Source organism: Amborella trichopoda, chromosome 6, assembly GCF_054954075.1.
Source record: "Amborella trichopoda isolate Santa Cruz 75 chromosome 6, AtrichopodaSantaCruz75HAP2 v2.0, whole genome shotgun sequence".
Lineage (NCBI taxonomy): Eukaryota > Viridiplantae > Streptophyta > Magnoliopsida > Amborellales > Amborellaceae > Amborella > Amborella trichopoda.
Window position 1 is genome coordinate 41,236,815 of NC_142341.1, and position 15,429 is coordinate 41,252,243.

The 15,429-nt window shown below is 34.8% G+C and overlaps 1 protein-coding gene across 1 annotated transcript; it reads right to left on the reverse strand.

Moving 5' to 3' along the window:
* Positions 1–6,240: 6,240 nt before the first annotated feature.
* On the reverse strand, positions 6,241–14,009 carry LOC18429954 (O-fucosyltransferase 20). The gene is made up of 6 exons (XM_006840120.4): positions 13,171–14,009; positions 12,359–12,524; positions 10,927–11,019; positions 9,930–10,213; positions 9,608–9,866; positions 6,241–6,712 (listed from the first exon to the last, which is right to left on the reverse strand). The coding sequence occupies exons 1-6, from the start codon at positions 13,758–13,760 to the stop codon at positions 6,491–6,493; spliced, it is 1,614 nt and encodes a 537-aa protein (XP_006840183.3). The 5' UTR covers positions 13,761–14,009; the 3' UTR covers positions 6,241–6,490.
* Positions 14,010–15,429: the final 1,420 nt, after the last annotated feature.

Here is a 15,429-nt window from a genome sequence, read left to right on the forward strand (position 1 = left end):
TTTTACAACTTTACAATAGGGCAGTTGTGCAACATCATGGAGTAAAGGAAGAACTATAAAATCCAGCAGTCTAGAGCACCAAATAGTGGCTTATGAGAAGATGGTGACCTTCTTAGTACGTGTATCGGCCACCATGTTGGCCTCCCGATAAATGTGAAATATAGACCATGCACGATCAAAGAGTTTGTATCTGCCATTGGCCACAACTGTATGGAGCGCCTATGGAGCTTTGCATTGATCAAGGAGGTATTGCTCTTAATTTGGAGGGAAAACTATCCAATTAGATAGTCAGGTCTACTCTTACTTGTAAAGGATGGAACTCTGTATAACTATTTGAAGAAATACTGAAAGGGCTTCCAAATGCAGCAATAAAAGATCCATCATCTCCTCGAACGACATTACATGGTGCTCTACGCCACCCCAAATTAAAGCTACTCTTGTGGTTCCAAATCTCAAGTTTAATCTGATTTGGGAGGACAACAGGTGTGAGAATCTCTCTCTCTCTCTCTCTCTCTCTCTCTCTCTCGCTCGCTCGATCTGTATTTTTATGTCAAAATTTAACTTCACATAATAGTTAAAAACAAACTTTTTAGACAATGAAGGTTCGAAGTTTAATTTTGTTGTATTTTTTTTAACTAACTAACAAATAGCATTTAAACTTTAGACCATCAAGGTTTTACTTTTTCAAAGTGTTTAACTTTTATTTTTATTTATTTTTTATTAACATGAAAAACTTAAAATATAGACTTTAAAGGTCTGAACTTTTTTGTAACTCCTAACTTTGAATGTTCAAAGTTTATTTTTAACTATTATACAAATTTTAAACATCGGCCCTCAAATGTCTGAAGTACCGATTTAGTCATTTCAAAAAAAAATAAATGAATAGATACGGACATAACAATGAAAAACTTTTAACAGAATTTTTAAATAACAAAAATTTGAGGGACATATAGTAGCTTTTACTTAGCCCCCAAAAAAAAAAAAATTATACTTTAGTCTTGTGCTTTATTCTATCATGGCCAACAAGATGAGTTATCACAATCAAGAAAATTTGCATCATCCATCAGCTAATCCAACTAACTATAGTTGACTTTTTTAAAAAAAATAAGTTACTGTGAATTTCATTCACTCATGAGCGCTTATAAGGAGGTTCAAGAAGAAAAGGATGTAACCACCAATGATTGTTGGCGTACACCACCCTTTGCTAAAGCATCCCTAAAACAATGAGATAACTCAAAAGAACCACTAGTTAAATGAAAAAGATTTAATCGAAAATACTGCATAATCTCCAAGGTGGCTTCATTTCTCCATTGGCCCAAAGCCTTGACATTGCTTGAATCACCTTCAATTGTCCTTTGGCTCTCAAGGCTCTTTATTATCTTTAATCCCTCCAAAAGAGCTCTTGCCTCAGATTCATTCACTGTTGTAAGTCCACATGGTCCCAAGTATGTGAATTTATAATTACCCATATGATCTCTAATGGTACCACCATAACCTACTAAGCATGGGTTTCCAATCGAGCTTCCATCAAAGTTGAGCTTTAAGTAATTTTCACAAGGAAGCATCCAAATAGATTTTCGAGTCTGTCTGTCATTATTAAGCTTAGCAACTTCAGATGGTCTAAAAAATCTGAGATTTTGGAATAAACTTACAATCCTTATTTATTGAAAACCTTTCAGTTGTTGTTGCTAAGGTGTTAGACTTCAAAACTTTAAATGGTTGAGTTTTGGCTCCAGTCCCAGAATGGAGATAGATCAGGGTCTGAAACTTTATACATCCATCCTCCTCATTTCTGTAGATCTTAAATAATAATAATAATAATAATAATAATAATAATAATAATAATAATAATAATAATAATAATAATAATAATAAGAGAAAAGAAAAGATTTGAAAGCCTAAGAATGGTCTATCTTGTCGTTTTATCCTAAACAACAGTTCGATTTTCGATTTAAGCAGGGGTACATAACCATGATTTTTAGGTGGCCTTCCATGCTCTGAGATTTTCGGCCGCAATCAGAACGGTGGGAATGCGGTTAGCAGAGAGAATGTGGAGCAAGGGACCCTACATTGCCCTTCACTTGCATTTGGAGAAGGATGCGTGGATCAGGACTGCTTGTCTTCTTGGTCTCTCACCTGTGCATGATGAGATTGTCGTCGGAGAATGCATACAACGACCGGAGCTACTCACCGGAAGATTGAACATGACTTATCACAAAAGGAAAGCTGCAGGCCTTTGCCCTCTAAATGCCCTTGAAGTTGCAAGGTACACACACCATCTCTCTCTCTCTAAAATGAATGAAAATTATACATTATGATAAAATTTTAAGATGCGCCTTAATTGAATTATATATATATATATATATATTTCATATTCATATATCTCGATGTCGAGATGATCGATTAGAGGGTTTTTTCAACATTAAAACAACATTCCCGATAGATTTTTGAGGTGCATCTATGATTCTACATTTTAAGGTTGCAACCTTATATAAACTTTTCCCATATATATATATATATATATATATATATATATATATATATATATATATATATATATATATATATATATATATATATATATATATAGAGAGAGAGAGAGAGAGAGAGAGAGAGAGAGAGAGAGTCATAGTGCAGCTTACAACACATTATCTCAACCGTCCATTTTTAAGATTTTCATATATTTATAGATCTATTTGATTTAAACCATTTTTTAAGTTTCAATTTTAATAATTAGATATTAAAATAGATTTTCAAATAATCTTAAGAATTTTTTAAACTTAAATTACATACTACGATAAAAATTTGGAGCGGTGCTTTAATCGGATTGTTTAAAGTTGCAGCCTTATAGAAACCACACCTATATTATATTATATTGTATATCTAACCTAAACTAAGTTTGACTTGGAGTATCAGGTTTGGATTTTGTGAACATGGATCCAATCGCTCCGCTTTGACCAAAACCTTGCCCGGTCGAATTCCCAACTGACCCAAACCCAATCCACGCTCTGGATTTGCTTCCAGGTCTGGCCAAAACCTTGTCTGGTTCAGTTCTCAGCTAACCCTGGCCCAATTCATTTGGTAGACCAGCCCCACGAAACCCCATTATACTAAGCCCATTCAACCCATACATACTGGCGGTCACATCTATGCACTTGCAACTATTGACATCAGTTGCTTATAGTAGAAAACAATCATTAATATTTGCATGACCTGTATTATCTAAGATGTGGTTTGTATAAGGCTGAGGCCCTAAATAATCAAAGTAAGGCGCGCCTTCAAATGGTGTCGAAAGGTGCCATTTCAGCATCGAAAATCTTTATGATGGATTGAAATTTTATGTTCTTCTCTAATTATGAATTCTAGATTAAAATATAGTCTATATCAAGTAGATCTATGAGTATTTGAAATCTATGAGTATTTGAAATCTTTGAGTATTTGAAAATATTGAAATTTGACTGTCTAGATAACTTTAAGTCCATTTTTTTTTATGTCGATGTATGTCAAGGTTAAGATGATCAGATTTGAGAGTTTCTTTAGCATTGAAACAACTTCTTCTACTGATTTATTGAGATACGTCTTAATTTGATTATTTAGAGCCTCAACCTTGTAAAAACTTTTTTCCTATTATGGAGTTTTAGACATAATTATTTTGGACAATGGCACATGAATTAAACCATCACTTAGCTATGAGCCAAGTTTCATATTAAGTGAAGTACTCCTCCATGTATAACCATTAAGCCCACATTCTTGTTGAAGTCTCCAACAAAACCTATGTAAGATCCTCACGAAATCAGTCTATATTGAAAGAGGTTGGCACGTAAAACTGCCAATCCTTATGGGCCTATTATGCAATGATCTGCACACTGCTTGGAGCCGCACAGTACTCGCTCATGTTGGACATATAAGTTGTATTTCCTATAGGACCTATTTGGTAACTGAGTAAACTGTTTTTGTTGGAAATTTTTGAAAAATTGGAATCCTGACCCATACCATACATTACACATCTCTTTATCCATTGCCCCTACACCATCAAGATTTGGCATTGGCTTGCTGAGAGTTATTGTGCCATTACTTTTTCGGTCTTGGATATTGTGTTCCAGCTAGAATTTCCACATCTGCTTTTGACAAGTAGTGCGGTTTGTAATATTGTCAGAGGTGTGGTGCTTTAGGAGCTTTGGGACGAGAGGAATAGAAGGATCTTTGAAGGGGAGTACTTAACATTTGATAGATTTATAACAAAAATCAAACAATCTGTTTGGTGTTGGCGAGCAGCTACAAAAGGAACGATGGGTATTACTCAGCCAGATGTCATGATTAATATGCACAATCTTTTCTACTTGGGGGTTGTTAGAACGAGGCTGAGAAGCATTTGGGTTGCACCTTGTCAAGGTGCGCTCAAACTGAATTTTGATGACAGTTCTCTTGATAATCCAGGTGGGGCTGGGATTGGTAGGGCTGTGTGAAATTGCCAAGGACATATTATCTTTATCGTTGCAGGACCCATAGGCATTGCCACTACTAACTATGCGGAGATAATGGCTTTGCTACAAGGATTAAAGGTTTTTGTGAGCAAAAATATTGGAGACAACTGTGTTATAGAAAGTGATTCATTGAATGTGATTAAGTAGTGCAATAGGGAGCAACGAGTATCTTGGGAGTTGAGATCTTTGTAGTTGCATATCTTAGATTTGGTGAATCCATTGACAAGTCTTTTTTAATCATATCTATAGGGAGGCGAACACTTTGGCGGATTTGCTTGCAAAGGGTGGTGTTGTGCTACCTTCTGTTTCTATTTCTGATGATGTGATTTCTTTTATGTAGTTGTTCAATCAATAAAAGTTATAACATTTGTCCAAAAAAAAAAACTGTAGCGAGAAGCTAAGGCCCCTTGTTTGGTAACATGTCTGTGAAAATTGAAGAAAGCTCGGGCTAGAGCTTGCGCAAAGAGAGATTGAGAGGGGAGAGATATCATGGGATTAGAGAAATAAAAAGGGTGCTATGAGGGGTCTTGCATTTCCCGTCTTTTTGAGAAATCGGCAGCATATTGCACTGCCTTTTTCCTCAAAATTAGGGAAAGCATGGAAACATATAGAAAAGCTTGGCTCTGCCTTTTCACAATTTTTTCCATTTCCAAACAAGGAAAAATGTTTTATCGGAGAAAACAAGTGATATTCTCATGCTAACTCATTTTTCCAAGCAGGACCTTAAATCACTAAAGCATCGTTACAACAATTTCACAACAACCCAAACAACATTTTCACATAAAAAAATAATCATGCCTCGGTCAAGTGTGAGAATATTCTCAATTAGTCGCCAATTGGTGTGAAAAGATACATAAGATCAATTGGTATAAAATATTCCCATATTTGACCCTGAAAGAATTGTTTTCATGTGAACCAAATGTCCCATTAGCGATCTTCAAGACAATTTAAGAGCAAATTTTTGACGAATTTTCAGAGCAATTCCATCTCAACAATTTTTCAGGAATTTCAGCACAACCCAAAGGAATTTTCTAACCTCAGTCAAAGAAATTTAAGAGAAATTGAATATAATGACAATGACAAATTACGTGTATTACAAATGATTTAGATATTATTGATTTGATTGAATTGTTAAATCTTGGAGTGAAATCTCTTTGATTTCGATTTACGTTGACCACAATTGACTGAAAAATTAGGGATTCGAGAGGTTAATCTTTTTTTGTATTTGAGGGATTAGAGAGAGAGAGAGAGAGAGTTGCAAAGGCTTCATCGTATTTGGTGCCAGCAATCCTTACAATGGATTAAAAATCTATTTTTATACCTAATTACAAAATTTAAAGTAATGAACAAAGTTGAAGATCAAGCCGACTCTAAATCTTGTTAAAAGATGCAATGTTGGTGCCAAAAATCCATATGAATTAAAAATCTATTTTAACACCTAATTACAAACTTTATAAGTTCGAAAAATGTTGAAGATCAAACAGATCTATACACACTTAAAGTTTTTGAAAATAGACGGTCTAGATAACATGTTACAACATACACAATTTTTATGACTTGAATTTATTTTTTTTTTGTCATACTCATACGTCTCGAAGAAGAGATAATCCATTTTAGGGTTTTTCGATATCGGAACAACCTTTTTGGGTGGACTTTTAAGGTGCATATTACTTCTATGGTATAAGATTAGACATCATGTAAACTTTTTCCTTCATGTAAAATACTTTTTTGGGGAAGATTTCAGTAGAAAACAACGTGCCCAAAGAGGCTCAGATTTTTGAGGCCCCAATTTTACTTACCCTTTGACACTGCACAAGTGGCCCAAACCACCTGAAAGTTTATGGAAATACCTCAGCATTAATATGTTCTGCATGGTGCTGTTCATTGCTTCTTACCCACCAGCTTTGAAGCCCCACTTCAAAGAACTGGCTACACTTTCATGAAAAGGCAAAAAATTTACAAAGATACACTACAAAAGAAAGACGCAAAGAGTTTCTCAAAAGCAGTCATGACAATGGCCTGCACATGCACTCTGGCACTGGAAATGCGGTGACATCCCTCCCCTTCTTGCTGCACCTCAACCTTGGTTGCCCCAACTTGTCCTTGTGAAGATGTTTTGCTATCGTTACGAACGCGGCTTCAGGCAAAGAGTGGTCGGAAAAGTAAGGAGACATCCCTCTTTTATTGGGTGTTATGTATTTCTTGTGCCCTAAATATGCCCTATGACCCTAAAAGCACCAACACCACCACCACCACCACCAAAAAGTACAATTAGTCTGGAGGAGAAAGAGAAGTTTGTGAGGAAGGGGAAAAACACAAGGGGATTGTATATTATGAGACCATTTCTCCGTTACAAGGTAAGTTGGATGGCTTCAAGAAAATTTTTGGAAATTTGAATTTAGTTGGTGACACAGTCACAATCACCCGATTTAAAATTCGACGGACAATAGTGATTACCCTTGTATTTTATCTTTGTATACTTTTTCGTAATATTACAAAAAAGAATAAACAAAGATTTAACAATAGAAAACTAAAAGGTTCATGAATCTAATATTTTAATCTAAGGAAGCTATTTTTTTTTCCTTTGAAAAAAGAAGGGGTAAAGCACAATTAGTGTTCGCAAAATCAAACCGGAATGGTTAACCGGACATGGGCCTCGAAGGGATTTAACCGGCCTAACCGTTAAAGTGGCCGATTCAACCACTCTAACCGAGCAAGTCCCGAACGATAAAAAAAATTGTTAAAAAAATAAAAAAGATACAAAAAAAATCTACTAAAATATGAAAGGCATATAAAGAATGTGATTAAAACAAAACACATTCAAATGAAGTTGAAAATTAATGAAAAAATGGATTTTAACGAATCGATTTGTGCGTAAAGGTATTTTTAAAATTTTCTAAAAAAGATAAAAAAATATAAAAGTGAGTATCAATGAACAAAATTTTTTTAAATATTTACTATAATGTAAAGAATATTAAAATAGTGTTAAAAAAATTGACTTGACCAACTCTTTTTTAAAAAAAAAAAAAGATCTTTTTTTTCAAAATTAAGTTATATATAACATAGACCCTTATTTTTATGAATAAATGATTTATTGGTTAGTAGGTCTATAGTTAGTGGGTCTATGGGTCTAGTAATAAAAGACTTCTAGGCCGACTCTTTTAGTGGGTCTAGTAATAAAATACTTGAAGGCCGACACTTCTCGTGGGCATGGTTCGAACCCTAATTCCTATCAAAACGAGTGAGTATAAATATATTTGAACCAACGAACCAATGCTTAAAAAGAAAACAACGTTGGCGGCGTGGTTCGATAATTCCTATCAAAACGAGTGGGTATAAATATATTTGAACCAACGAACCGATGCTTAAAAAGAAAACAACGAAGTAATGCGATTGAACAACATTTGGTAGCATGGCTCGAACCAACTCTAATTCCTATTAGAACCAAGCACCAACGCTAGCCAACAAACCATTCTGATGTAATTGTTCTAAGTGTGAAGTATTATTATATTTAAAGTTTAAAATATGAGTTGATCATCAAAATTGGCCAAAATCAAAACTGGCTGGTTCCGATTTAGCCGGCCAATTAACGGTTAGATCGGTCAATTTTACGAACACTAAGCACAATATGATCCATGCATCCATTGAAAATGAATGATCCTAAGTTCCATCACTGCCCAATCAATGGATGACCGGTAAAAGGGGGAGAGAGAGGGGGACCAACCAGTATATGACATGGCTTAAGTGTTGGGTCCCACACCTCCCACGCCATCCATTTATTGGACGGACACTTATAGATGCTCATGACCATAGATCTAATGTAATAACGAGTCATAGTATACTTTCGAGTACAAATGGGTTATCACTATCCAATCAATGAATCAATCTCCACGAGATGCCTACATAACTATGGTAAAAAGTCAAAACATATTTATCAAAACTGGACCGGACCGGTTTATCGCTGATCGAGTCATCGACTTATGACTAATATCTTGGGTGGTCTGGACAATAGTAAAAAATCACGGTTAGTCAAAAATCAATTAAAACTATGTTTGATTAATTTTAGTCAATCCAATTGACCAGTTTTCTCTAGTTAAACTGGTCAAAATAAAGTTGGTCAAGGTTTTTTTTCTAATATTCTTTGTGTTCTTAAATTATTGTTAATAAATTTTTTTACATTTTAAACTTTTAATTCAATTAGTTTGATCAATTTTAATTTGACCAGACCATCATTCCAATGTTGATCTTTTACTGTGCGGTAATAATCCAAGGAAATGTTTTTCATCTACGCATTTTCTTCTTTCAAAAGCGTGTGTACTATGCTTCCATAGGAGCATACTGCACACTTGCTTCCCTGAGAAAAATACCTATTTGGGGGATGTTTTTTATCTAAAATTTTGTGAACCGCCTACAAATCATAGATAATTATTTAGAAAAAGAAAATTTAATTTGAATTGTTTAATACTTAGATATCACCCTACAAGCCCATAGAGTGTGTTATTTGGACTTTTTTTTTTTTTGTTGAGGCAAGAATATGAGATGAAAAGGTTGTATAAACAAAAGCGTGTGATTTGTATACAGCCAAGGTTCTAAACAATAAATAAAACCCACCTTCAAATAGTGTCGAGAAATGTGGTTTTATTATGAAAATCTTTGTGATAGCCTTAAAATATGTTTTTATCTTTAATTATAAAATTTAAAGCTTTAAAAATAGTATAGATCAAGCAGATCTATAAAACCTTGAAAATTGACAGTCCAAAAATGCGTTACAAGATGCACTTTTTTCAAAACTTGAAATCCATTGTTTGCTCATGCCCAAGCATCTTAATGTCCAGATGGTCGATTTGAGGATATTTGAGCATCAAAACTTCTAGTGAAAATTTTGGGTCACTTTGAAGATATTTGAGCAATAAAACTTCTAGTGAATTTTTGAGATGGCTCTAATTTGATTGTTTAGAGCCGCGGTTCTATATAAACTTTTTCCTAAACAAATACTCCTAGATTAGGTTTAACCCGCGGGAGTAAATGGGCCGTAAGCTCCCGCAAGAACATGAAATCTTCCGGGTTTTAAAAAACTTAGTTGTAAAATAAGATTAAAAATGACAGAAAAAAAAAAAAGGAACCTGCATGGTGCGAGCCATATTTCCACCATGGGATGGCATGAAAACGTCGCTGTAGAGGGCCACAATATAATCGACGGCGGCCAACGCTGAGGACTTGTTGATGAACGGCTCCAATTCACCGGGCAATGCAAGTGTCTCCTTCTTCACTAGGTTCGTGAACCTCTCCACCAAAGCACGTAGAGCTTCGTCCCCTCCTAGTGCTTCCCCTCCTGCCCAGTATATCCTACTACTCCTTGGTGCACCGAGAGCCTCTAATAACCTGCAATTTTCATTCATTTTAGAGAGAGAGAGAGAGTGAGAGAGATGGAGATGGTGTGTGTACCTTGCAACTTCAAGGGCATTTAGAGGGCAAAGGCCTGCAGCTTTCCTTTTGTGATAAGTTATGTTCAATCTTCCGGTGAGTAGCTCCGGTCGTTGTATGCGTTCGCCAACGACAATGTCATCAAACACAAGTGAGAGACCAGGAAGACAACCAGTCCTGACCCACACATCTTTCTCCAAACGTAAGTGAAGGGCAATGTAGGGTCCCTTGGTCCACATTCTCTCTGCTAACCGCATTCCCACCGCTCTGATTGGGGCCGAAAATCTCATAGCATGGAAGGCCACCTGAAAATCATGGTTATGTAACCCTGCCTAAATCGAAAATCGGAATGGAGTTTAGGATAAAAGGGCAAGATAGACCATTCTTAGGCTTTCAAATCTTTTCTTTTCTCCCATTTTTTTTTTTTTTTTTTTTAAGATCTACAGAAATGAGGAGAATGGATGTGTGGAGTTTCAGACCCTGATCCATCTCAATGATGGGACTGGAGCCAAAACCCAACCCTTTAGAACTTGTTGCTTTTTTTCCTTCAATTTGACCTAGGTTTTGCTTAAGCCCAACGAATTTTATTGGAAGTCCAAAAGAAAACAAAATTAAGGCACACAATCATAATTTATTATGGTGGTACCATGCCCAAATTAAGTAAAGGAAATGTAGATATACCACCATGCCCAAATTAATTAAATGTATATAACAAGACTAGTTATTTTTGGTAAAAAGATATCACAATTATTATTAACTGTTAGATGTGAAATCAAATAGTTGTGGATGTGGCACAAAGTTTAAAATAAAATTTTTCAAATGTTATGACATACTTCAATGTATTGAATTTCACATCCAATGGCTAAAAATGATTGTGAATGTATTGAATTTCACATCCAATAACTAAAAATAATTGTGAATTCTTTATATCAAGGTCATTTGTTGATAATTCAAAAAAATGAAGGTCTTGATCCCGTATATAACCCAAAAGATGGGAAATGGTGCCATGGCATTTTACCTTGCAACGTAGTTTCTGAAGGTCAAGGGGAAGATCTTTAGAAAGCCTCGATTCTGTGAGTCCTTTTAGGAGTATCACTCCTCCTCTACCTAGCTGCAAAGTGACCAAAATACCCCTATTTAAAAGGGTTTACACCCCTATCCTCCATCTCATAATAACAATGCTACCTAAACGTTTCCTTAAAAGCACGTAAATATTAGTTCAGGAGCATGTATGATAAGGTTGTATATGCTTAGTACAAAAATATCACAATTACTCTTAACTCATCAGATATGAAATCCAGTCTTTAGTTCATTGCAACAAAGTTTTAAAGAGCTTTTTGGATTGTGAATAGGCCAATAGCATATGTTTAACCATCGGATTTTGGATCCAATGGTAAAAGTGGCTATAATCTTCTTGTACCCCAAGCATATAATTTTAAGATATTCTTTGTCTGACATAACTTGATATATAATATCCTTTTGTTTGGAATTTAAAAATGGGATTTTATACAATGAGATTATTTACCTTTGATACAAGGAGGTCACAGTTGTTTATAACCATGCGATGTGAAAACTGATAGCTTGAGTGTGCCACAAAGTTTGAAAAAAAAATTTTGAAGTTTGTGCACGGTCAATAGAATAAATGCAGCCATCAAATAGCACATCCAATGGTCAAGATTAATTATAACTGCCTTGTACCAAAGGTAAATGGTATCATTCTAATTAGACACATTTAGTATTTCAAATTTCATTTATTTATTTTCCTACATCAAATTGGGCACGAATTTCATGTGTCCATACTTTTCGACATAATGCATTTGTAAAAAAACATATAACAAATAGTTAAACAAAGATAAAACATCCAAAATATTAATTCAAAATTTAGGTGAATTTAAGGCATTTTAGTAATTTTATTTATCAAACTATCATTTTTGTATTTTTTTTGTACAGTTACATAATGATGGGAACTATGGGCACCCAAAATTTGAGTTTAATTGAATATACATAAAAAGGAAATGTATACTATGAGACTATCTATGTTTATTAAAAGGAGGTTTATTTGTCATTAGATGTAAAATTGGATGACTTGAGGTGTGTCACAAAGCTCGAGAATTTTTGTGATATTTGACTTTAGTCAACAACACACTTACAACCACCCAATTTGAAATCCGACGGATGAGAGTGATATGTGACCTCCTTGTATTAAAAATAAATAATCTCTTCGTATACTTTTCCATTAAAAAAAAAAATTACAATTAAAAATGACATATGCTCTAAAAGAGTGGGACATAATCCTAAAATATGAAATATTGATAACAAAACTTTCAAATTTCATGAGCCATATTTATGTAAATTCTCCTTACAATGTACCAAAGGTGGATAATTATAACAAAGAAAACTAGATAAAAGACGTAATATTATTATTTTCCCTTATTATTTTACTCACACACCTTGTTAATGAATTTGGCACGTAGCCATAGAGGAGTGAGAAGTCGAGGAATCTTGTGTGCATAAGGTTTGAGACGCGGGTATGAAGAGGGGAGGGACGTGACAATTGGCACGTGCGGCCTTAGCGACATCTTAAAGTGTTCAGCGTCGAATATATCAGAGAATTCACTGTTGACACATGAGCAGATCAAATATTAGAAGTGGGCAAGTCAAATATGGTTAGTTGGATTAGTTGATGGATGGTGCAGATTTTCTTGACAAGTATTACTCAATACTGTTGGCTAAGACAGAAAGACAGCTATATAACATGTTTGTTTACTTGTGGTACAAAAAAGCTCTTATCATTTTTAGCCATTAGATGTCAAATCTAATAGTTGTGGGGTATGTTATTGTTGGTTCGAAATCTAAAAAAGAGAAATTTACACACATGTTCCTCAAAATTTCTATTATTTGAAAATTTTTCTATATTTTCATATCCATTTATTAGATTTTTTGAAATGATCAACTTGCCGCTACTTCTCAAGGCCAGATGTTTAACATTTTTAAAATAACTGAATGTGTTAGTAGATAGAACAAACAATTCGTCATTAAGGATTGGAAGAAGAACTGAAGAAAAAAAACACTCAATAGAGGCCCAAAATTCTTGAAAAATGTTAATAATAAATAAACAAGGAAGTTAAATATAAAAATTAAGAAACCCAGTTAAAAAATGGAACAAAGCGCAGAGAGAGAGAGAGAGTAAAACACAATTTCAAACTTAAAATTGTTGAAAAATGACATCAAGAAAGAGAGAGAGAGAGAGAGTTTCTCAGACCTGTTGTCCTCCCAGATTAGATTAAACTTGAGAACTGGAACCACAAGGGTAGCTTCGAGTATTCGAGCAATCACAACAGCATCAACGATCTGATTCCTCTGCTGATTCAATCCACCTGAAACAACCACCATTACAAAACCCTTTCTCTTCTTCCTCGAAGCTCTTCGATAACCAATCGAGAAATGAAGGCATGGCTCATAGCCCAACCCATTTGGTTGTTTCCAAAATTCTTTCTCTTCTTCGTTCAGATTTTCTGTAAGCCTTCTCTCAGGGAAAGGTGCCATGAAAACAGAGTCCTTATTTCCTCTCTCCCCATCTTCATCTCTCTCTACACAGGGGTTTGAGGTCTTTATGGGGATTAGGAATGATGTGGTGAGATGAGAGGCCAAGTTTACAGCGAGGGTGGCCATGAGAGAGCAGGAGATCAAGAGAGAGAAAATGAATGTGCAACGCAGTCTGTAACAGAGAGGTTTGGAGATGGGTTTCTTTGGGATGAGAAGTAGGGCGTTGAGGGAAGGTGGGTAGTGAGAGAGAGAAGTCTGAGGAGTGAATGTCAAATAGCAAGGAAATTTGCTCTTGAATTTCGCCATTTTCGATTGATCACTTTCTTTTCCGTGTCAAGAATGCAGGAGCAGAGGGTTTCTTGAATTCCTCTCTCTCTCGCTCTCTCTCTCTCTCTCTGGAAAATGCAGAGCCGCAATATCTTCTTGGGGTCTCTCTCTCAAGGACTGAAGAACACTGTCAATCTGTTTTTCTCTCTCTCTCTCTCTCTAACTTTCTCTCTCTAAAAGTAGAGAACGAAAGAGGCGGCAAAGTGGAGTGTAAGAAAGTGCGAGCTGTTTCAGGCAGTTACGCGAATCATTTTTATTGTTAAGGAAAATTGTTTCATGCGGGCTGTACCGCAAGACTACACATGCGGTCCAAAAGGTGTAAAGCATCCACCATCTAAAACTAAACTAATGGAAACTAACAGTCCAAATGTTTCTTACTAAAATTATTGTTTCTAGTTTTTAAAATTTACTTATTTTTTCATATTCATTATCTCCATGTTATAGATTACAAATTACGTTCAAAAAGCCATCTCAAAATAAATTTATTAATAGGCCTGCATTTCTACATATACAGGCTTGGCTGCATAAAATCCGAGTATGTTTGTTAATTGCTCTCGCACTCCATTTTTCTCTTGGAAAATTGTTTCACCCGACGGGGAACCGCATTTCTACATTTGCAGTCCCCAAGATATAAAACATTTATATAAAGATAGATGCAAAGAGGTGGTTCATCTAAAAAAAGTTGAAACTACCGGTCCAAATGTTTCTTAATAGAATTATTATTTTTAATTTTTAAAATTTATTTATTTATTCATATTCATGATGTCCATGTTAGAGAATCTCTAAAAATTAGGTCAAAAAATCTATCTCAAAAATATATTTTCAAGAGGTGACTCATTTATACATGGACTCATAAAAACCGTGTCCTTTACTTTTTACTGAAATTATTTTTATTTCATTAATTCAAGAATATGTAGTACAATAACAAAGTATTACCATGAGTAATAGCCCAAAGCTTTAACCTAATCATGCCCTATTTAAACGAATCATCTTTCATTAAAATATATTTTAGAGATGTAGCTTAGATTCAAAATATGATGGAATGAAATTTTCAACCATACGACAAGTAGGAATTTGAAAAAATAAATTCTAAAAATAAAAGTAAAACATTTTAACCTAGTTTTAACACCGTTGATTTCAAATTTTTGTGGGGCTTCCGATTTCTAGCATCCATCTCCGCGATGGATGTTACATGAGTCAAGGGACGTTATTGAAGAAATGCGTCCCTAGCATGCAAACTACTTATCCTTATGCCAAAAACATATTGCACCCCTGCTGGAGTAAAATGTCAATTTACTCCCTCGAGCAAAACCCCACCTAGAATTAGGACTCCATAATTTGGGGATGTAACTTCTTCAACCCTAAGATTAACCTCAATTAAGAAAAAAATCCTAAATGTATCATCTATGCACTTGAAAAAACCAAAAGAGTCTCAAGGTTAAATAGATACCATCCAAATTTTAAATGGTGAAATCTAAGTGTTAGAAAATTCAAATTTTAATTTTTTTTTATGGTGATCATTTAGTAATTCTTATGTGGTTACCAAAATTTCAGATTTGAATGAATCATTCCAAGTAAGCCTTCTCACCGAGTGAATAGAAGTCAAATATGCTCCAGAAGGAGCATAGTATACGTTCCCTTTCCTAAT